We start from the raw sequence: 24,369 nt of genomic DNA on the forward strand, positions 1-24,369 counted from the left end.
AACAGAAGTTTAAAGCCATTTCGTTACAGAGCATCACTGAAGTCATTGATGCTATCCCTCACTTTCCAATTCAGGTTAAGAGAGAATTAGAACAAGTCAGGTCAGCATCATACATTATGGTGCAGAGCATTTCTTTCCAGGACAATATGAATAGAATGCCCAAGGGGGGCATTATTTAGGAAATACTGATCTTGGAAGGACAAATAAGTAATCAAATAAACTTAAGAATGTTTTCTCTCCCTTAGTGAAACCTTAAAATGGAACAGCTCAAAAAGTTCCAGTGGAACAGCCTCAGAGCAGTTAGTGGCAGGGCATGAGGCGCCCACTACCCGCCCAATCACAGCAGGGTTAGAACTAACATTGCATGCAGTCCGCCCGCGTGATTGGCTGAACATCTGTAAGTGCTTAATGGATAGACAAATAGCAGCCCAGAGGGAGGGGGTCAGATGGCGGAGACATCAATAATACAGATGTGGGATGTTATTTTTTTCTCTGCAAGGGAGAACTGATGACACACAGGACAGCTGCAAGCCCCAAGGACACTATGGAGGAGGGTGTAGAAAACGACCATGGAATGCCTGCATCTAAAAAACTGCAGGGGGAGCGAGGAGGTGGAGCCGCACTCAAGGAGAATGTCTGTCAGGTAGAGAATGTTTGCCGACTTGCATTTTGATTGCATGCTTATCCTTTAAGAGAAATCGTTGTCTCCCATCTCTTGATGACTTAGTCATGGTTAGAATAAAAATTTCCTGCGATGATTCTGTTGGAATTACTTGTCTTCCTTAAGGCTTTAACTCTGCTCTCTCCCCACAAAAGGAGAAATGAAATAGTGTTGTCCCTGGGTAGATAACCTAAAGTTAAACCTGAGATGGCAGAGAATCTGTGGTTGCTCAGCCAGAGGTAATTTTGCTGCACTTCTCATGGTGTAAGAATCTTTGGGTTTCTAGGGAATTTTTCAAGGAGAATTTTCACTTCGAGATTTTCTTGGTCTGTTTTGTTTTGTTTGCTTAAGTAGTTATTACTACTTTAGTGAACCTACTGTTTGTATTTTTCTGTCTATTTAATAAGCATACAGCGTTTTTATTATTATATGTTGTGTCTTTACATTCACTTTTTGAATTCTGCATCATTTAGGTATCATAACAATCTCATATAAGATTTTATTATCATCATTTTTGTTGTTAGTTGCCACGCCATCTCCAACTATTTCCAACCCCATGAACTGTAGCATACAGGTTGCAGTATCCTTCACCGTCTCCCAGAGTTTGCTCAGATTCATGTCCATTGAATCAACGATGCCATCCAACCATCTCTTCCTCTGCCGCCCTCTTCTCTTTTTGCCTTCAGTCTTCCCCAGCATCAGAATCTTTTCCAGTGAGTCAGCTCTTCACATCAAATGGTCAAAGTATTGGAGCTTCAGCATCAGTACTTCAGTGAATATTCAGGGTAGATTTTTTGTAGCATTGAGTCCTTGCAGTCCAAGGGACTCTGAAGAGTCTTCTCTGGCACCATAATTCAAAAGCATCAATTCTTTAGCCCTCAGCCTTCTTTATGGTCCAGCTCTCACATCTGTACATGACTACTAGAAAGACCATAGCTTTGACTATATGAACCTTTGTTGGCAAAGTGATGTCTTTGCTTTTTAATACACGGTATAAGGAAATTGAGGCACCAAGTGTTAAATGACTTGCTTGTAGTCACTTTGTGGAGCCAGGATTCATACCCAGGCAATCTGGGTTTTGAGCCTTAACTGCTATGTTGTCTTGCTTTTCTGTGAAATGTGACCCTATAATGTCAAATGCCTTTATTTTACTTGGGAATAGAGTCAATTAAATGGATGCTTTGGTTATATTCTGTTTTCACAGTATTAATTTATCCTTATAAATGCATTAAAACTTACATATAGAAAGTTGAAAATATTAGTGTCTTTTTCCCTCATTGAAACTTCTAAAAAATAAAATTACTCCAGGTATAAAATATTGTTATTATGGCCAATATAATTTCAACTCAGTTTGTCTCTTGTTGATGATATTCAGTCCTGCTTCTAGTGTTAGTCCTCAGAGACTTAAGCCCATCAAAACTGTCATATAATATAAGGTGTCATAACCCTGTGGTCCTGGTTTGTTTGGATCCGTCTTTGTTTCAGTCTGCTGTGCTTGTATACTTTCTTTATTGACAGCACTTTCTTTCATGTTCTGGTGTCCCAGTTGGAAAGATGAATTACATGGTCATCCCAATTAAAGGATTAGTCTGTAATATCTGGTTAATTTGAAAAATTTATTCTTCGGTACATAGTATACTTGAAGTTTTCCTGTTTGAGTGATGAAGGTGGATTTGTATGAATAGTAGATGATGGGAGGGCCAAACGTGATTCTGGCTCAGGATCTTTTGCAGTCCCCCTCTTAATTCCTGGCTGCCTCTGGCCCTTTATTCCCAAAGCTTTTCTCCTTGCTTGCTTATTTAAACTTTGATGTTAGGTGGCCAACACCTGTTCTGTTTCTTTAGGTTCTTGAAAATATTAGACTTGCCTAGCCATCTTTCCCCTTTTCTTGTCTTACAAAATAAGTATAAGACTTTTTTCATTTTTTGCATTTTTCTGCTGATATTACTATAGGGAAACAAGTAGAAAATCACTATGTGGGAAAATATTTAGAGGTGTAACAAATACTGGGAATTTCCAGAATTTTCATAACTCTTTAAATGTTTTCAAAGCAACAAAGTCAGATTTTTATTTCCTAAGATTCTGTTATCATTCACACCCTGTTTTAGATGAGCTTAATTTAGAAAGGTGATCTCTCTCATATGGTTTTTGATGTATCTCAGGGGTTGTTCAGATGTCAACCAGAGAGCCCTTCTGGACTGTTGTGACCCCAATCCAACTGGGCAGTATTTCTTGCTTGAATGATTGCAGTAGCCTCTTTGATTATCTCTGCTTCCCCTCTTCAGTTCATTTTTCATGTAATCATAGGGACCTGTGCTTAGATAAATACGTAACTTCAACCTTCCCTTGGTATAGCTCTCATTATAATGACACACCTTTGTAATTATAATAAAATCTGAAACTGTGCAATAATCTATAAGGCCACACAGCCTGACTCTTGTTTGTCTTTTTCTCATTTCTACCACTTCTAACTTTTGTTTGCTTTTGTCCAGTGATGTTGACTTTGTGATTCATAGCGTGCAATGGTTTTTCCTATCTGTGGGATCTTCATATCCTTAGAATGTAAGAATGATGGGAGCCAGGACCTTGTTGTTCCTGGCATAAAGGAGGTAATTAAATAGTAGCTGAATGAATGGTGGTATTTTTTGTTTCTGCCAAAGCTGCTTCTTAATTTTTGCTTTAATGAAGACTTTCTGCTTAGGATTTTTAAAACCTTTCTCTATAGAAAGATCTGTTTTCTTTTTCCTAACAGAACTGTGAGAAACTGGGTGAGCTGCTATTATGTGAGGCTCAGTGCTGTGGGGCTTTCCACTTGGAGTGCCTTGGATTAACTGAAATGCCCAGAGGAAAGTTTATCTGCAATGAATGTCGCACAGGTAAAGTAGATAGGTCTTCTTCCAAGGAAGTTTTGAGCTTTAAGTTTTGTAGGAAAAAATTGTTTATTAGAGACACTTTTTTGTGGTAATACTTAACTAATTCCTACAGACACAGAGATAGGTGCTGTGTGGTCTTTGCCCTCCAAAGAACTCAAAGTGGAAAATGAATGTATAGCATAACGTAATGCAAAAAGTGTTGTGAACATTAAAGTGCTGTGTGAACGAAGATGCACTAGTGCCAGAGAAGAAGGTATCTTAGTTTGGCCTTAAGAGAGAAGTAGAAATTGGTCTGTGGAGGAGAAGGATGGAAGGTCCAGTAAAGAAAGTGTAAACTATTTGGGGAATAGATAGCATAGTTCAGTATGTTTGGAGTTCTAGGTATTTTAGGGAGGAGGCGAGGCATAGGTAGTGATGAGGAGGACTCCTGGGTTACTGATGATATTTTATGTTTCTTGATCTGACTGGTAAGAAATGTATTCACTTCATGATTATTTGTGAACTTAAACAATTTTATTAACATATAATTAAGAAAGTGCACAAATTGTTTAACAAAAAAATGAGAAAGAGCTGTTTTGTGAGAGTTACAAGGTATATATGTCTATCGGGTCAGTAACTAGGAGTGGTCAGGTGAGACCTCATAGCTGTGCTAAAGAGATTGCTCTTTTTTCAGCATTATGAGATGTCATAGTATGAAAATAGTAAGAAAATAGGGCTGACAATAAAGATCTTATACGTCATTAAAACTGCAGGTGTGCATGATGCTGTGCAAATAGAAAGCATCTGTCGTATTGAGAAGAGGGCTAATAATAGTGCCTGGGGATACCCACTTAAATGTAGGTACCGAGGAGCTAGTCAACAAAGAATAGCCGTAGAGAGGCAGACGTGTCAGATAGACCAGGGAGGTTCTAGAGTGAAAAGGAGATCTGTTTTTGGAAGCAAGAGAGAGTGCCTTACTGAACCAGACTGAAAGATGAATGAATGGGTAGCAGTGTACACTATGTGTTACAGAAACTTAACTTCATTGGGAAAAAGAGCTGAAGGTAGGATGTTTTAGGGTCAGGAGGAAGAACGTCTTTAGTAGAATGAAGGTTGAGAATTGTGTAGGGAAATAAATTTCCATAATAAGAGGGGAAATTATTGATGGAGTACAGTCAGAGACAGGAGAGGATAGGCTTGAGGAGATGAAAAGATTAAAGAGGAATGTACCATGTAATTATGAGGAAGACAGACATTTTCCTTGACATGGTGAGAGTGGTGGGGGAGGTTTTGTAACTTTGCAACTTGAAGGAAAGAGTGTAGGCTTAGACTAGCCCTTGTAGAAAATAAGAGACAGAATTAACTGGTGTCTGTAAGTAGATGGCTATGTCAGATTGAGTTGTTTCATCTTTCTGCTACCACTTTCAGCAGGATAGGAACAAAAATTGGAATACAAGAGAGTTGTGGGGTAATTTTGCCTTCTGCATAGTTGGGCTTTTGATCAGTTTGCACCATTAGAAAGATCTTTTTTTTTTATTATTTTGTTTTAACTTTCTGTTTTATATTGGAGTATAGTTGACTAACAATGTTGTGTTGACTAAGAATGTTGTGTTGTACAACACAGTGATTCACTTGTATCTATTTTTTAAAAATTCTTTTCCCATTTAGGTTGTTACATAATGTTGAGCAGGGCTCCCTGTACTATACAGTAGGTCCTTGTTGGTTATGTATTTCAGATATTGCACTCTATACGTGTCTATCTCAAACTCTCTAATTATCCCTACCCTGCTGGTAACCATAAGTTTTTTTTCTCTGAAGTCTAAGAGTCTGTTTTGTAAATAAATTCACTTGTATTGTTTTTTGAAGATTCTGTGTATAAACACTGTCATACTGTATTTGTTTGTCTCTGTCTTCCTTAGTTTACTCAGTATGACAATCTCTAGGTCCATCCATGTTGCTGCAAATGGCAGTGTTTTGTTCTTTTTTAACAGTTGAGTAATATTCCATTTTTTATAGGCACCGCATCTTTATCTGTTTGTCTATGGACATTTAGGTTGATTCCATATCTTGACTTGTAACAGTGCTGCAGTGAACACTGGGGTTCCTGTATCCTTTTGAACCTTGTTTTTCTCTGGATAATGCCCAGGAATGGGATTGCAGGATCGTGTGCTAGCTAAAAGTCATCTTTATTGAAGTTCAATTTGCCTACTATAAAATGTACTTCTTTTAAATACGTGTTTTGATAGGTTTGATAAAATGTATACACCCATGCAACCATGACGACAGTGAAGATTTAGAACATTACCATGATACCAGAAAGTTTCCTTGTGATCAGATCCAGTCAGTCTTTTTGCACCTCACTCCTTCACCCCCATCATCAATTTCAGGTTAAACAGTGATCTGCTTTCTGTTCATAACACATTAGATTTACCTTTTTTTAGAGTTTGTGTCCAGCTCACCATAATGAGACTCATCTGTGTTGATGTATGTATCAGTAATTCACTCTTCCTTAAAATAGTGTTATTGAGGTTTAATTGGTATATAGTAAACTACACAAAGTGTACATTTTGATAAGTTCTTTGTGTGTGTGTGTATGTGTACACACCTTTGAAACCATCCCTCTGTATAGTTATCTTGAGAGTCAACAACGTTGGTGTAAGTATTGAGAATTCATTCCTTTTTATTGCCAGTGGTATTCCATTGTTTGGATATAGCAGTTTGTTTATCCACTCATCTATTGATGTACCTTTTGATAGTTCTCAGGTCGGACTATTTTAAACAAAGCACTATGTATCCTTTGAATGGATGCATTTTGTTGTATTTTTATCTAAGAGCAGAATGGTGGTTTATATGGTCAGCTTTACTTTTTTTTTTTTTTTTGGGTCAGCTTTAGTTTTTAAGAAACATTCAGTCCTTGTACCATTTTGCTTCACAACAGCAATGGTTTTAATTCTGCCATATCTTCGTCAACACTTGGTAGTGTCAATCTTTTTTATTTAGCCATTTGATGATGAGTAGTGGTATTTCATTGTGGTTTTAATGTGCATTTCATGATGGATGATATTGCACATCTTTTTATGTGCTTAGTTTTCTGTCTTGAGGAAGAAAGAGTGCTCAAAGCTTTTTAAAAATTGGGTTTGGTTTTTTCTTTAATGTTGAGGTTAGTTTATCAAATTTTTGTTTTAATTGACTGATTAAATCTTTTTTTGGTTAAGAAATCTTGCTAAACACAGTGTTGAAAAGATTTTGTTCTGAAAAGTTTTATGATTTTAGGTTTCACATTTAGGTCTATAGTCTACGTTGAATTAAGTTTTTTATGTATTATGTAAGAGAGTTGTTTTATTTATTTATTTATCTATTATTGGCTGCTCTGGATCTTCATTGCTGTGTGTAGGCTTTGTCTGGTTGGTGCGAATGGGCGTCTGGGTATGGTGCGTGGGCTTCTCCTTGCCATGATTCCTCTTATTGTAGGACTCGGACTCTAGGGCTTGTGGGCTTCAGGAGTTGCAGCTCTCCGGCTCTAGAGCACGGGCTTAGTTGGCCTGCATTATGTGGAATCTTACGGACCAGGGATCGAATCCATGCCTCTTGCATTGGCAGGCAGATTCTTAACCACTGGACCATAGGGAAATCCAAGGTTATTATTTTTGAATGCAGAAAATTTTACCCTAGTTTTAGTAAAGGTGAATAGAGTAAGCATAAAGGAGTCATTTCTTATTTGGCTCACCCTGTTTTCCTGTAGTAGGATAAACACACCATAACTTAGGTTACTCCTCTTCAATATTGGCTGCCAGTTATTCAACATCAGGCAAGTAGAAAGCTTCTTTTCAAATACTTATTTAGATTTTTTCATAAAATCATTATTAGTTGGGTGATATCACTATAAAGATTTTAAGTACGTAATTTTAATATATTTCTATTTCCAGCAAGTGCCACAAGCAGGCTTCAAGTTCAAGTCTGTCTTGCCTCTCAAACCTGGACTGTTTCCTTTATATCATACTGCTTCTCAGAGAGAGGTAGATTTTTTTTTTTTTTCTGTCTAAATTTTTCATTACAGAATTCCTCACACATATATAGAAGTAGAGAGAAAACTATAAAAGTAAAAAGATTGAATGTACTCATCACTTAGCTTCAGTAATTACAACTTTTGGCCTCATTTTACTCAAAATACATTAAACTAGCATATTTTTTTAAAACTTAAATAATATCCAGTATAAATAGTAACTCCTGTGTGTCTTCAGCTACTCAGTCCCACTTTCAGATTTTCCCACTTTGTCTTTGAATATATTGTTCTATAGTGTTGTTTTGAATCAAGATCCAAATAAAGTCCCTGTATTTTATTTTTTAATAAAAAAATTCATCTCTTGAATTTCTCTTAGTCTACAACAGTACCATTCCCCTCACCCGATTTTTTTTTTTTTCCACAAGAGAAGTAGATGTTTTACTTAGTCCAGTAAAGTAAAAATGTATCCGCATATAATTGACACATTACTGACTGGGGGATTTTTGCAGAAGGTAATGCCCACGGTGTTACATTGTCTCCAGTCAATAATGTGTTAATATGAAAATGACTGAAATTTTTTCCATTCTTTTTTACTTGCCAGGTCTTCAAGCTCCAGTGTGTATCGACACTGACTACAGATCTCAGTTTGGGCTAGTCCCATTTTCAGTGCTTAGCATGCACCTGTGCTAAACCATACCTTACCTGTCACCCCTACATGACAAACCAAATAACTGCACATATTTGAGGGGCCCCCTCACCCACTGTTTTAGTATTCTTTATTTCTTGGAACAGTGATCATTTGTCTGCTGAGTTTTCCATATTCTAAATTTGGTTGATATATCCTTAATGTATCCTTTTAATTTGTTCATCTATCCTCCATATTTCCCAGAAACTTGTAGTTAGATCTGGAGACTGGGTTAGATGAGGTCAGTTTTCTTTTGGCAAGAGTACTTTGTGGGGGCTGTATACTTCCTATTACATCACATCAGCAAGCATGTATTAAAATTTCTACTTAATAGTAACACTAAGATTGTTCAGTGGGTTCATGTTGTCATCCTGACCAGTCTTATAATGTTCTTTACAGTGATATTATGATTTTAAATAAATACATATGTGATCTTTGTCCAGTTTCTGGTACAGAGGTCCTGAAACACTTGAAATTTCCTAAGTGATGAGAGCTATAAAGATGGTTTCCTTTTTTTTTTTTTAATTGTTAATGAGATGACTTTTGGATCTCCCTAAAGGATGGGAGCTGATTGCCAGGAGAGCCAATCATATGATTAAAGGGATTCATCTCCCCGTGACCTTTTTGGAGGGGAGAGTGCTAGAGGTTGGATTAGTCCTCAGTTGCCTGTGATCTAATCAATCATGCCTAAGTAATGTGGCCTCCATTGAACCTCAAAAGCATGGGGTTTGGAGAGCTTCTGGGTTGGTGAACACATAGAGATTAGGGGAATGTGATACGCTTAGAGAGAGCCTGGAAGCTCTGAGCCCTTTCCCCATACTTTATTCTGTGTATTTCTTTTATCTAGCTGTTCCTGAATTATATCCTTTTTTAGAAAACTGATGATCTAGTAAGTAAAATGATTTTCTGAGTTCTATGAGCCACTAGAGCAAGATAATCGAACCCAGCAGTTGATTTATAGCCAGTTGGTCAGAAGTACAGATGACAACCTTGTCTTAAAACTGGTATCTGAAAGAGTGGATGTGGAGGACAGTGTTACAGGACTGAACCCTTACTTAACCTGTGGAATCTGATATTACCTCCAAGTTGATAGTGTCAAAGTTGAGTTGAACTGTAGGATACCAGCTGGTGTCCGAGTTGCTTTGTGGTGTGGGCAACTTCCCACCCCCATCCCATGCTGGAATTTATGGTGTGGCAACCTTCCATCCCCACCCCATGCTGGAATTTCATGTTCACTAACTCTCCACCTAATGGGTTAACACTGAGTGAATCCTCGTGTTTTTTATTAATTTGTCTTTTTCTGTTTCCCAGGAATACATACCTGTTTTGTATGCAAGCAGAGTGGGGAAGATGTGAAAAGGTGCCTTCTGCCCTTATGTGGAAAGTTTTACCATGAAGAGTGCGTCCAGAAGTACCCACCCACCGTGATGCAAAACAAGGGCTTCCGGTGTTCCCTCCACATATGTACTACCTGTCACGCTGCCAATCCAGCCAGTGTTTCTGCGTCAAAAGGTATGTGTTTCTTGTGTGGGCCAATCTAATTACAGAACCTCAGCTTCACTGGCAGTGGATGTTTCTAGATGGAATCTATTATCTATCTTCATGGCGTCTAGCTTTTGTTAGTGTACCAGCATACTCTCTGAGTTGCGTACTCTCTGAGAGGTCAGAGAGTAATAGACAAGTCTAGCAGCCACCACATTTTTACGTGTGCTTTACGGAGCCCTGGCATTATGTAGCAGCTTTAAACTATCTATATGTTCATGGTTGTGCTGGGTCTCCGTTGGCTTTGCACAGAACCTCTAGGCATTTCAGTGTGCAGGCTTCCCATTGCGGTGGCTTCTCTTGTCGCAGAGCCCAGGCTCTAGGAGCATGGGTGTCAGCAGTTGTGGCACATGGGCTCAGTGCTTGCAGCTCACATCCGCCAGAGTGCGGCCTCAGTAGTTGTGGAACGTGGGCTTAGTTGTTCCCTGCCATTTAGAATCTTCCCAGAACTAGGGATCAAATCTTTCCCTTGCATTGGCAGGTGAAGTTTTATCCACTCTGCCACCAGGGAAGCCCAGTAAATACTGGGAACTCAAGTGACATTTAGTTTGTAAAGGTGTTCTGCTGGATGTCTTACATTTTTTGACTGCACCATGCAGCTTGTGGGATCTTAGTTTCCCAACCAGGGATTGAACTTGTGCCCTGGGGAGTGAACGTGCAGTGTCCTAACCACTGGACTGGTAGGGAATTCCCTCTGGTGGGTATCCTCCTCCATCAGAACAAAATGTATTCTTCTCCTGTGGGCCCTGTATCTGTGGCTACCAGATGTGATATCATTCGGACATGATATAGGGAAGAATTTGTTTTGTGCTGATTGGTTTAATTTTTGAAAATGGAAATTCCTATCCTGAAAATTTTTTCGTCTGTCATAGTTAGGCTGAGAGCTGAGCTTTCCAAACTGTATGTGGGCACAGGTAAACTCAAGTTTCTAGATTCTTTCTGCTTAGTAATAGTGGGTCTCTTACTGATTTCACTGAAAGTCAAATACAGTGTCTCTACTATTAAATCCTTATTTGGCCAAAGAGCCTCCCTTCTCCCTATGGGGATTGAGCAGGAAACGTGCAGCAGTGTTGGCTATTCTTTTAAGCAGAGTGGCAGTACCTTCTGTAAGATGATTAACATGATTTCCTGGCCCTGTAGATACGGTAATGTTCTTGACCAAAATTGCAATTTAACCATCAGCTACTTTGCCCTTTTCAGTTGCTATTGCAGATTGCATTCAGGTGGCCTGGTAATGGTTTTTAGTTGGTAAAGTATGTTAGAAGATATATCTCAAGTGGGTTTGAGGTAGAGAGGTTCATTCATCTAAAATAATCACAGAGTAAAAGTCAACGCAAGCAGCCATTAATGTTTCTACCATCTGGTCTTTTAGTCTGACCGTATACACACGTACCACCACCGTTTAGTCTGCAGCTGATTCCAGTTTCCGAAGAGTCAGGACAGTGGTTTGAGTAGAGCTTATCCTTGCTGAGGCAGGCTTGCTTACTGTTGTGGTGTCTTTGACTCCTCAAGGCTGTTTATTGTATGGTTTCCATCTCAGCTTTTTCATAGAGAATTGGGTATTTAAGATCTCTTGACCTAGTAGTGCTTCCATTTATTTATGTCATTTTCCCAGTGCTAGCAAATAGACTTGAATAACATTGCTTTTATACTTAATCTCTTTCTCTTTTGTCTCTCCCTGGTTTTTCGGCTTCTTGTATTTTTAGGTCGACTGATGCGCTGTGTCCGCTGCCCAGTGGCATACCATGCCAATGACTTTTGCCTGGCTGCTGGGTCAAAGATCCTTGCATCCAATAGCATCATCTGCCCTAATCACTTTACCCCGAGGCGTGGCTGCCGAAATCATGAGCATGTTAATGTTAGTTGGTGTTTTGTGTGCTCTGAAGGTAAGACCTAACTTGTTGATGTATGGATGGTGTAAAGAGAGATTTATTTAGCAGTGTTAAATAGCAACAAATATATAGTTTTCTTCACATTGCCACTAGAAACTGTATTGGGAAGTGATGTCCTGAATTACTGGTAACAGTACAGTGGTTTTGTTCCCTAATAGGGAGAGGTTTTATTTTTGTTATTTTGAATAATGATTTAGTTTTAACAAAATGATAAACAGTTGAAACAAAAAGATTAAGAGAAAAGGAACAAAGTCATTCTTGGAAAATTTGAGATATGGTCAAATGAAGAAATTTAGGGGATATAACGTACAATATGGTGACTGTAGTTAATGATACTATATTTTTGAAAGTTGCTGGGAAATCAGATCTTAAATTCACACACATTGCTTAAAATGGTAACTATTTGAAGTGTTTTTAATTTTTGGCTGTGCTGGGTCTTTGTTGCTGCATGCTGCGCTCTCCTGTGGTGCGTGGGCTTCTCATTACAGTGGCTTCTCTTGTTGTGGAGCACAGGTTTAGTAGTTGCAGCGTGCAGACTCTAGAGCACACAGGTTTCAATAGTTGCGGCACATGGGGCTTAGTTGGCCCGCAACATGTGGAATCTTCCTGAACCAGGGATCAAGCCTGTGTCCCTGGTGCTGGCAAGTGGATTCTTAACCCCACACCACCAAGGAAGTCCGTGAGGTATTGAATGTGTTACCTAGTATTATTGTGGTAATCTTTTCACAGTATATATACATATCAAGTACATTTATGTTGTTCACTTTAAATGTACACAATATTATATGTTAATTGTATCTCAGTAAAGTTGGAGGCGAGTAAAAAATAAATTGGAAGTAAAAAAATAAAATAAGAAATTTTAAAAACCCTAAATAGCCCCAAGCCCTATATCAGAAAAAAAACATTGCTTAATATTAAGTCATAATATTCCAGACAGAGGTGCATATAAGTAGGTAGAAAGGGGCAGATGTTTGTTTAGAAATAGCTCTAGAAGATGGTGTTACGTAATTGTGTGTGGTTTTTTAAAAATTAATTTTATATTTAAAAGGGAATAAATAAGGGGTCGCACAGAGTCGGACACTACTGAAGCAACTTAGCAGCAGCAAATAAGGGGAAAGTAAAAGATTTTATGAACTTCTGTTAAATATTTCTTCACTATAACATACATTGCTACTGCTAACTGCTAAGTCGCTTCAGTTGTGTCCAACTCTGCTCGACCCCATAGACGGCAGCCCACCAGGCTCCCCCGTCCCTGGGATTTTCCAGGCAAGAACATTGGAGTGGGTTGCCATTTCCTTCTCCAGTGCATGAAAGTGAAAAGTGAAAGTGAAGTCGCACAGTTCATGCCTGACCCTCAGCGATCCCATGGACTGCAGCCTACCAGGCTCCTCCGTCCATGGGATTTTCCAGGCAAGAGTACTGGAATGGGGTGCCATTGCCTTCTCCGATAACATATATTAGTTTCTATAAAGTTTTCTATGAAGGAAAAATAAGTTTTCTGTCTTTATCTGTATCTCCCCTACATCCTCTACTTAAAACATACTTTCCCAATTTTCAGCAGAATCAATGTTATCCTTCTTAAACACAGCCTGATTTTTGCTAGTTATGTTAAGTGGAATATTTAGTACTCCACCAGTCTGTTTACTGTGGTGCTTATAGTTCTGAATTCCTTATTTCAATTTTTCTCTTAGTTGGCCAGACTTCTGAGAAGCACCCAGGAGGCCTTCATTTCTCTGCTTGAGACTGTTCAACTTTTATCTCTGTTCTAGAAGCACACATTGGGTTACTATAAGATTGTTGGCTGCTTGTTCTTTTTCTAAAACTTTTATGGATGTTACTCTACTATCTTTTAGTGTTGAGGGTGGTACCGATATCCTTTTATCTAGTTTTTTTATTTCCTTCTCAAACTGACTAAAATTTGTTGGTTAGTAAAAGCATCTGCCTGCAATGTGGGAGACCTGGGTTCAATCCCTGGGTCAGGAAGATCCCCTGGAGGAGGAAATGGCAACCCACTCCAGTATTCCTGCCTGGAGAATCCCATGGACGGAGGAGCCTGGTGGGCTACAGTCCATGGGGTCGCAAAGAGTCGGACATGACTGAGCAACTTCACTCATTCACTCAATTTGAGGGAAACAATTTTCTTGACTTTTGTATTTTTTAAGATCTACTTTCTGGTGATACAATTGCATGAAAATTTGACTGGTTGCCAATATTCTGAGGGACTAATTTTTAAGAGTCAGCATTTGTATTTGAATTAGCATCCCTTTTGAAAAGTTTGGATATACTAAAGAGTGCTAAAGACAAAAAAGGTTTTATGACTGCTTTATGTGATTGAAAATGGTCAATCAGGACTTTGTTGTTGTTGCTCTTAAGATTTATGTAACATGACTAGGGTTTGCATCAGAACATCCTTAAACTATGGTACTAATATAGAATAAATAAAACAATGTTAAATGCCATCATTTGGGTAGAAATGGAATTTTTATGTAGTTATGGATATTTTACTGCACAAAGGATTGTGCTGGATTTGGTTTTAGACATGTTAGCTTTTTGATTGTCTTACATAAAATTTCATGGTATCATACTTTATTTTTGGCTTTTTAATATCTATTCCTTATAAAATGGTGAACACTACTGCCTGTTTATCACTTATCTTTTTGCTTAGAAGAAAATAAAAGATAATTTTGGTATGTAATAGCATTTAAATACAACACTGTAGCATCCTGCTCTTGCATGAAAATAGACATCTGTCTGAGAGGCTGAAATGCAGGCTCCAAAAGTTTTCCATGTTTCATGAAAATGGGGAGATAAAACAGCTTTAGCATTAGACTGTTTTTAATTACATAAGTAGTATGAGATGGTTTCAAAAGTAATGTGGTTTCTGTGTGATGGCAGTCTTAAGTTGTGGCATAGTAATGAGTACCCAAGAAAACTTAGTAGCTATAGCAATGGCTCTGAAAATGTGAGCCATGAATCCTTGGGAAGTGGAGAGGACCCAGAGACACATTCAGAAGCCTTCATGACATCATAACTCTTTTCATAATAATTCCTAGATGTTACTTGCCTTTTTTTACTTTGTTGACATTTGCACTGGTGGTATATAGTAGTGAGTAAAACTACCAGCACCTTAGCACAAATCAAGGTGGTGGTGCTAAACTATACAAGTAAAAGCAGTAACTGTTCTGTGTCATTTACCCACTTGCAGTAAAAACATAGAAATTTCATGTAACAGTATGCTTGATTTTATTTATTTAGTTTTTAAAATATTTATTTATTTGGCTGTGCTGGGTCTTAGTTGCAGCATGTGGGCTTTTTAGTTGCTGCATGCAGGATCTAGTTCGCTGAACAGGGATCGAACCCAGGCCTCTTGCATTGGGACACAGAGGTTTAACCATTGGACCACCAGGGAAGTCCCACAATATCTTTGATTTTAAAAAGTAAGTAAAAATTATTAAATCTCAACTCAAACGTAGATGTGGTTTTAGGTATACATAAAGCAGTTCTGTTGCATACTGATCATGATCTAAAGTTAAGCATTCATGTAATAAGTTGCAATCTGAACTAGCTGCCTTGTTTGTGGAACACCATTTTTAGTCTTAAAAATTACCGAAAAACTGTGGCTCTTCATTCTTGGATATTTGTCAGATATTTTCTTGGAATGGATAAAAATGAGCATGTCAATTCAAGGGAAAACAACTGACGAAGTGTTGCCAGTGATAAAATTTGAGTTCTTTAGTGGAAATTAGAACTTTGGAAAACCTATACCTACTGACTCTGAGCTTAATGACTTCCTAGTATTTACCGATGAGATCATGGTGGCACTAATATATGTGACATTTTAGTAGTATGTAATGAAACAGGTCAGTATATGGAAGGTCTGGGACTTCCCTGGTGGTCTGTTGGCCCCATGCTCTCAGTGCAGGGGCCCCAGATTCAATCCCTGTTGAGAGAACGAGGTCCCACGTGCCATAACTGAGAGTTTACATGCCACAGTGAAGATTGACGATCCAGTGTGCCATAACTAAGACTGTGTGCCAAAAAAAAAAAAAAGACTGTGTGCTGCCAATAAATAAATAGAAATAAGTACTAAAAATATTTGGAAGATCTACCAGACTCAGCAAACTAATATTTTCCATAGGACCAATGCATGATGTTAAAAACCAGTCATATGTAAAGGATCCATTCAAAGTGCAAGACAGATCAATGAATTTTAATGTAATAGTACTGAAAGTTTATTAATATAGTTTCACAGTTGACACTGACTGAGGTTTACCCTGTGAGGTTTTAGTGTATAGTATTAAAGAAGGAGAATTACAGTACTCCTTTTTCCAACTGTTCATCTGTGAGAGACCAGATTTTCTTCACCAGACCACATTGCAACAAATTCAAGTAAAAAAATATTTGCAAAAGTATGATGACCATTGACCAAAATCATCAAAAGGTCTGCGGATAATAAATGCTGAAGAGAATGTAGAGAAAAGGGAACTCTTCTACGCTGTTGGTGGAAATGTAAATTGGTGTATGGAGAACAGTATAGAATGTTTACTCAGTTGTGTCCGACTCTTTCTTACCCCATGGACTGTAACCCACCAGGCTCCTCTGTCCATGGACTTTTGCAGGCAAGAATACTGGAATGGGTTGCCATTTCTTTTTCCAGGGGATATTCCTGACCCAGTGATCAAACCTGGGTCTCCTAGCATTGCAGGCAGAGTCTTTACCTTCTGAGGCACGTTCCTTATGAAACGAAAAATAGAGTTAATCATATGATCCAGCAGTGCCACTCCTGGGCATATGTCCAAAAAAAGATGAAAACTCTAATTTGAAAAGATACATGCACCCCAGTATTCATAGCAGCACTATTCACAATCACCAAGTTATCCATAAAAGTGTTACTTAATGTTAACATAATAGGTTCATTGTTTCTTTTTAATGAATACTATTTTTAGCCCATATCAACAGAAGTTCACTGGGAATCTCCTTATTTTTCAAGATTATAACATGTTCCTGGAAGATTTTTCTACCAAGGCCATGTAATTGGCAAACTGTTTTGTTAAAAGGCCTGAGAACTTTTGATCCCATTATCTAAGATTATCCTGCTGTTACGAGACAAGGAAAGTGTAGTCTTAAGTCATTTTTTTTGTCCATGTATAGGAGAAAACTGAAGGTGGTTATCAGTGTTAGGGTAATAATATGGTAAATCATAAATTAGAAAGTAATCTATTACTAGAATTCAAGAAGTTATTTACACTTTATTTTCTTTTACCTTCATCCACCAAATATCACCTTTTCATCTTTTGGTTTCTTAAGATGGCTTATGTGATTTTCTTTCTTTTCTTCCTCTCTTTCTCCTATGTGTTTCCTTTACTCCCACCAGACAGACCCTCCTGCTTGTCTCCCATTCAGCACCCAGAGTAATCCTGTTAGTTGCTTTTCATATCCTCCCTTTGCTCATCCCATTATGTCCTTCAAAACTGTTGTGCTTGCCACCCTTGGCCTTTCTTCACTGGTTATTCTTCAATCCAGATTTTTTTCCAATGCCTTCTTTGAAGCCCTAACTCAAATGCCTTATCGCATATATTTTCTAGTTGTCATGAGTGTCAGGTGAACAAAAGGATTTTTTTTTTTTTTTTTGCTATCTTTTTTACAAAGGCCATTAATTGGCACATTGTTATTAAATTTTGACTCAGCAGATAAGTAAACATAGAGAGGAATGTTACAGAGGGTATTCCATTATTGGGGTGGTTAAACTCATGTGACTCTGTGTCCTGTGCTGACTGTTTATCCCATCTACAAAATGTACAAGGATAGCCAAATATGACATTTGAGAGCATAGAGTACAGGCTTTATGTGTTAAACAAGTTCTGGAAACTTGTTTTGTAGCAACAGAACCTCTTATGAAATGAAGGCTTATTCTGAATCTGAACTCCAGTGTATAAAACAGGAGATTTTCTCTAGTCGAAGCCAGAGTTGGGTCTTAAGAGCACATTTCTGGCCACAACAAAACGAATGCCCCAAAACTTGTTTTATTGAGAAAAGGAAAGGCACAGTAGAAATCATTTGAGGATGGTGTCACAAAATTAAGTTTTTAATAGATTTTTATGTGGGAAAAGAAGCACAGTTAAATCAGGAAGATGCACATATATACCTTGCTTATGGCTTTCTCCTTCGTTATCTCTTCAGGATGAAACTTGGAATTACATGATTGAGTCTAGCGTGTTGGAACATGCTAGTTTCTGGCATGAGATAAATAAGGCATTTATTATATTGCTCATACGTGAAACCTCTTTACCTGAAATTCTTTATTATCTGTAACCATGATGTTTCAGATTTAGATATGTAAACTGAGTCACTTTGAGTAAAAATCTTTAAAGAAGTGAAAATTCATTCTCGTTGCAATGTATATAATTAATCTGGTATCTGGAAACTTAGCAGGAAAGGGGAGATATTATGTCTAACTGAATTTCAGACAAAAAATCATAGTAGTGCCTATGATTTCTGTCACCAGTGAAAATCAGATATTATTATAGATATCTTCAAACCTTGTGCCCAGTCATTACTACTGCTAGATTTTATTTGTGTGTTACAGAGGACTGTATATAATTCTAATGTCTTGTTCTAACATTCTGATCATTTTATTCTATGTTCTTTTATTAATTTTATGCATTTATAAAGTTTATTCTGCAAAGGGCCCTTAAGGTGTGAGAGAACCCAACAAAAAATGATTAAAAAGTAACTTAAAGAAAGAGAAAGAACTGACCTTATAGAGACTACTAATGTACCAGACACTGTGAGGCAATTTATTTTCTTATTCAGTTCTCAGATAGATATGATTATTTAGTGTTCATTGCAGAAAATACCTTACCATTGAAGACGTTAAAGTTTAGCAAGGAAAGTGAATTCCCCAGACTGATATATCTTAGAGTTCAAATCTGACATCACTTAAAGCTTGTGCTCTTTATACTCTGGTCATTGTGTATCATTAATATTTATTTATAATGTGTTGTCTTTTAATGAAGAGGAAGCAGTTGGGGAGGGGCAGGTTGTATACATACATGACTTTTAGGGATTTACTTCTGCCCTCATTGCCCTGACCTAATTTTGCCAGTAAGATCTCATGATTTGCTGTGACTCTTACCAGATCCCCAGGGGTATGGTTCAAGTACATTGGAGAGGGAATACTCTTATATAAAAGTCTTTGTAAATAACTAATTAAATTACTAAGCCCTTGGCTGCAAGATAATTGGTTAGGAACCGAGCAAAACCTATTTCAACTGGGCCCTGGTATGCAGCCTTGTTATTCTGAGTGCCAGATTTTTTGATTCCCGCAGGAGGCAGCCTTCTGTGTTGTGATTCTTGCCCTGCTGCTTTTCATCGTGAATGCCTGAACATTGATATCCCTGAAGGAAACTGGTATTGCAATGACTGTAAGGCAGGCAAAAAGCCACATTACAGAGAAATTGTCTGGGTAAAAGTTGGAAGATACAGGTGAGTAAGCGTGAAGGAGACTGACAGTTCTTTCACCAGCCTGTGTTTCTTGTGTTTAACTTTTAAAATAAATGGCCTAATTAAAGATGGTTTACCCACTCCCCCATTAACTTTCCATCATAAAAGAAAAAACTATATACTAAACTATATATCATCTGTAGAAGCTTTATTAATGAAAACAAACCCATAATATCACAAACAAGGAAGATGCATCGCTAACATTTTGGCATATTTACTTTCAGACACACCAATACATGCACCTTCAAAATAACTGACCTGTTGTTATTTGTACCCAGTTGTGTGTGTTGCTTTTTCTTTTTAAAAGTACTTATATTGCATATTGTTGATGTTTGGTCACTAAGTCATGTCCAGCTCTTTGTGACCCCATGAACTGCAGTACGCCTGGCTTCCCTGTCCTTTCCTATCTCCTAGAGTTTGCTCAGACTCATGTTCATTGAGTTGGTGATGCCATCCAATCATCTCATCCTCTGTCATCCCCTTCTCCTCCTACCTTCAATCTTTCCCAGCATCATTGTCTTTTCAAGTGAATTGGCTCTTTGCATCAAGTGGCCAAAGTTTTGAAGCTTCAGTATCAGTCCTTCCAGTGAATATTAAGAGTTGATTTCCTTTAGGGTTGACTTGTTTGATCTCCTTGCAGTCCACAGGACTCTCCAGAGTCTTCTCCAGCACCACGTTTGAAAGCATCAGTTCTTCAATGCTCAGCCTTCTAATGGTTCAACTCTTATATCTGTACATGACTACTGAAAAAAGCATAGCTTTGACTATATGGACTTTTGCTGGCAAAGTGATGTCTCTGCTTTTTAATAGCTGTCTAGATTTTCTTCCAAGGAACAAGTGTTCCTTAATTTTGTGGCTGCAGTCTTTTGGAGCCCAAGAAAAGAAAATTTGTCACTGTTTCCACTTTTTTGCCCTCTATTTGCCATGAAGTGATGGGACTGGATGCTATGATCTTCTTTTTTGAATGTTGAGTTTTAAGCCAGCTTTTTCAGTCTCCTCTTTCACCCACATTAAAAGGCTCTTTAGTTCCTCTTCATTTTCTGCCATTAAGGTGCTATCATCTACATATCTGAGGTTGTTGATTTTTCTCCCAGCTATCTTGATTCCAGCTTGTGAGTCATCCAGCCCGGAATTTCACATGATGTTGAGTGCACAAAAAATATTATAACATGCATGGTTTCAAGGAAGTGCTTGTGTGTGCCTCCCATTTTAAAAAGCTTGCACCTTTGAGGTTCCCTCTCTGCCCCTATCTGAATCTTCTCTCCCCATTCCTAGAAGTAACTGCAGTACTTCATTTTGTGTTTTTTCTTTGCCTGACTGCATACATTTACCATATGTGTGTTTGATTCTATATGCTTTAGTCCTTTATATAAAGGAATTGTTGGTATATTTTCTTGCAGTATGTTTTTTTATGTGTTCTTTTGCTCCTTAGATATTATGATTAGTGCAGTGCTCCAGTTCATTCATATTTCACTATTCCAGAGTGTTCCTTTATGTTTACATGCAGTGTGGTATATTTATTTATTTATTTATTCTCATGTTTGAACTATGAACATTTTGTCAATGTTTCTTGGTATATATGCACGGGAGTTTATTCACCACATTCTCACAGTAGAATAGCATTGTCTTCCTAAAGATTGTTGTTGTAATTTATATGCTTGCTTTGCCAAGCTGATGGGGGTGGGGTATTATTTTGGGTGTTCCATTTTTGTATATTTCTAGAAATTTTTCAAAGTTGCCCTCTTTAAAGGCCAATTTATAGTTTGTTGTATAGTGTCCCACAGCTACTTCCATCATTCCCTTAATGTTGAATATTTAAATTGTTTACAGATTTTCATTCTTTCAGATTCTTTAGTGAACACTATAGTTGTAAAGTTTTGTCCATGTCTCTAATTGCTTCCTTTTATACATTCCTTGACGTAGAACAGCAGAGTAAGGACGTATGTTTGGGTCTGTTAGCATGTGCTTGAGGGTGGCCTCTCCAGGCTTTTGGCATATACTGGGTCAGACATTTAGTAGGTTAGGGAGACATTGCTATTCTTTATTCCTCTCTCCAAAGTAGGATTCTTTTTAGTGCCTTGCAGCCTTCTAGAGGTTTTCTTCCTTGTTTTCACATTTCCCAGGTGGTGGCCAGCTGAGATCTGCCATCCTCGAGCTGTACCTTCCAATATTGACAAGATGAGACATGATGTAGGCGAGTTCCCTGTGCTCTTCTTTGGGTCTAATGACTATCTGTGGACTCACCAGGCCCGAGTCTTTCCCTACATGGAGGGGGATGTGAGCAGCAAGGATAAGATGGGCAAAGGAGTCGACGGGACATATAAAAAAGGTAACTTTATCCTTTTTGTTTCTTGGGCCAACATTAGATCTCTGTTGCCTGAGTATCTGCTCTCTGTTTGAATTAAATGTTTTAGAATTTATATACAGTCTATTAGCAGCTGTGTTCTACTCTCTGGAGCAGTATGTGGCTGCAGCTATAGAATTTGGCAGACAGGTTGACCCATGTAAATCAGTATTTTTGAAGCTAACCTTTACTCAACTAGAATTTCCTTAAGGGATGTTTCTTATCAGTTCCGTTTTAATAGCATCCCATCAAATAAGTACTGGAGCTTTCGAACTGTTTCATAGAATAAATATTTAAATTTGCTTGCCAAGGACCAGAAGCATCTATAGCAGAGCCACATTTGTTCCAAGGAGAGTTGTTTTTTTGGTTTTTTTGAAGTTAAGAAGAAATAAAATTCAACCAAAATTATAGAACAATATAAGATAGTGAAAGCACATAAATGTTCTAAATCAGAGTTTTTTTCTACGCTGGCCTAGCAGTGAATGAGAAGGGGCTGTTTTGAGGCCAGGAGGGTCTGACAGCGATATCTCTCCCTATGTAATGAATTAAAGTTGCTTTGAGAATTCAGTGAGGTAATATAAAAATCAGCCTGCAATGCATATAGTTGGTTTCCCATCAGTGATAATTAGCTTCTTCCTTTAGCTGTCCTTTGAAAAGCAATACAGATATCTCTTATTATTTGAATATGTTTGGACAGTGATGTGTAGTATTTTTTCTGCATAGTGAGGTGAAGAGATTCCAAGCAGGTAGAACTTCTTAGATGGAGAATGAAGATGATGTACATAAGGAACAAGTTTGACAGAAGTTTGTTTGCCTCATGTTATTTCAAGGGTCCTCACTTACCTGTTGGAGTATGCTTTCTGTGCAGATATGGGCTATCAGTGCTAATACTATAGGAGTTTCAGTCTTGAGCCTTAGACTCTCAGGCGGTCAAGGACCAAGTGACCAACATCTTTGCCTGTATAGAGCTAGCCACCATCAAGGCTAGGGGTGAAGTTGGAGTGTAGGAAATATTGCAAATCTGAGCTGGCTGAAGCTCTGTGATCTGCTCTCTATGCCTTGAACTTCGGCTGGCTGGATGACTCTGCGTTTAAGGAACACATGGTTTTTTGGGAGAACACAGTCAAATGGTTGTTCTTTGAGAGTGTTGTAGCAGCTGGTGATGGACAGAGAGGCCTGGCGTGCTGCGATTCATGGGGTCGCAAAGAGTCGGATACGACTGAGCAACTGAACTGAACTGAATGCTGTGGGAGCCAACCAAGAGGACGCAAAACAGTGCTGAGGATGACAGTATGGAAGTCATGGATGATTCTTTCTTAAGTGATGCTTTCAAGATAATTACCATTTTTTGTTTGCCAGTCCCTGTTCAAAGTTTGATTTCCCACTTTAAATCTTTGAGGCAACCCTATAAGTTACATGCTATTATCTTTATTTTCTAATGAGGAAACTGAGGCACATAAAAGTTAAATTGGAAAAATTCTCTGGTGATTAGGAAAACGTGTTTTCACTGCTGAGGGGCCAGATTCAGTGTCTGGTCAGGGAACTAAGATCCTACAAGCTACATGGCGTGGCCAAAAGGAAGTGTAATTTGTTGCCCAAAGTCCCTGTGCCAGTAAGTGATATGGGAAGGTTTCATACTCCAGTTGGACCCTAGAATCCGAACTCTTAACCACTACACTGACTGTGAAGAAGTTAACTTAAGATGTAACAGGAAGACAGCGTATGTAAAAGTGCACCTTGAAACTAACATGATGAGTTAGTGATCTCTAAGTATTTGGTAGAGTTTAAGCATAGGGTTGAGTGAGTCAGAACAGAGTTTTATAAGTCTCAGTCTGAGTAGAATTTCAGGAACATGGAAAGTGAGAGGCTATATGGCCAGAAATGTCAATGAGATGGCTGTTTTAGTAGTTTGAAGCAGAGATGACATGACTGTCACAGGGACTAGTCTGTGGGGTGGAGAGGATGATGGGTATTTAGCTTTTTCAGATTATTTAGACAGTAAGTAGATCAGCTGGATGGTAATGAGGAAATGGAGAAAGAAGGGGTGAATCAGAGGGAAGATATTCTTTTATTGTTTTGAGAGATCATGGGGAGAGCGACAGAGAGGAAACTGGGAAATTTTGGAATCCTTTTCAGAGTTTTTAACCTGAATCAAGCGTGATTGATTAAAATTTTAAGTGGAGAAGAATGAGATTCTGAGGATTTTTGTTGGACTTTTCAGATACTCCAGTCTTTTAAAAATATGAAAGTGCAGGGCTGGATGAAGATGAGCTGTGAAGATCTATCTTTGTGTTAGGGTTGTGTGTGTGTGTTTTAGTCACTCAGTCGTGTCTGACTCTTTGTGGCCCCATGGACTGCAGCCTGCCAGGCTCCTTTGTCTATGGCATTCTCCAGGCAAGAATACTGGAGTGGGTTGCCATGCCGTCCTCCAAAGGATCTTCACTACTCAGGGATCAAACCTGAGCCTCTTCTCTCTCCTGCATTGCCAGGCGGGTTCTTTACCACTTTTCCCACCTGGGAAGCTGTATTAGGATAATCACTGATATTTACAGAACGGGTTTTAGAAGAAGAGTAGGCTAGGTGTTCCAGAGAATAGACAGGAAGAAAAAGAAAACTTCAAGTTTCATTTCTTCCAAAGGAACACAGTATGTTTTCTGGAGCACCTATGAGGCACGTTATTTGTGGAAGCAGAAAATTGGTGTCTGAGGAAAAGAATTAGGCTTCTAGGCAGTGACATTGCTGAGTGGATGCAGCTTGGTTGTTGTTAGGAGATATTATATGTGAGCTTTTTCAGATTATTTAGCTATGTTTTGTTTTAAATTTTTCTCTGAAACTGGTAGTCCATATAGGGCTATTGAGTAATGTATAGTGTTTTATTTTAATGCCA

General features: G+C 38.3%; 1 protein-coding gene across 29 annotated transcripts in view; it reads left to right on the top strand.

Annotated features, from left to right (window-relative positions):
- The window catches only part of NSD1 (nuclear receptor binding SET domain protein 1), a 148,736-nt gene that overhangs the window by 101,166 nt on the left and 23,201 nt on the right, over positions 1-24,369 (top strand). For all 29 annotated transcript variants that reach the window (XM_060415702.1, XM_060415706.1, XM_060415701.1 and 26 more), the window contains 6 exons: positions 500-643; positions 3,414-3,537; positions 9,513-9,713; positions 11,450-11,629; positions 18,964-19,120; positions 21,262-21,467. In XM_060415702.1, the coding sequence (XP_060271685.1) occupies positions 500-643; positions 3,414-3,537; positions 9,513-9,713; positions 11,450-11,629; positions 18,964-19,120; positions 21,262-21,467 (1,012 nt within the window). The remainder of the gene's footprint in view (positions 1-499; positions 644-3,413; positions 3,538-9,512; positions 9,714-11,449; positions 11,630-18,963; positions 19,121-21,261; positions 21,468-24,369) is intronic.

This window comes from Ovis aries, chromosome 5 (assembly GCF_016772045.2).
Source record: "Ovis aries strain OAR_USU_Benz2616 breed Rambouillet chromosome 5, ARS-UI_Ramb_v3.0, whole genome shotgun sequence".
Classification (NCBI taxonomy): Eukaryota; Metazoa; Chordata; class Mammalia; order Artiodactyla; family Bovidae; genus Ovis; species Ovis aries.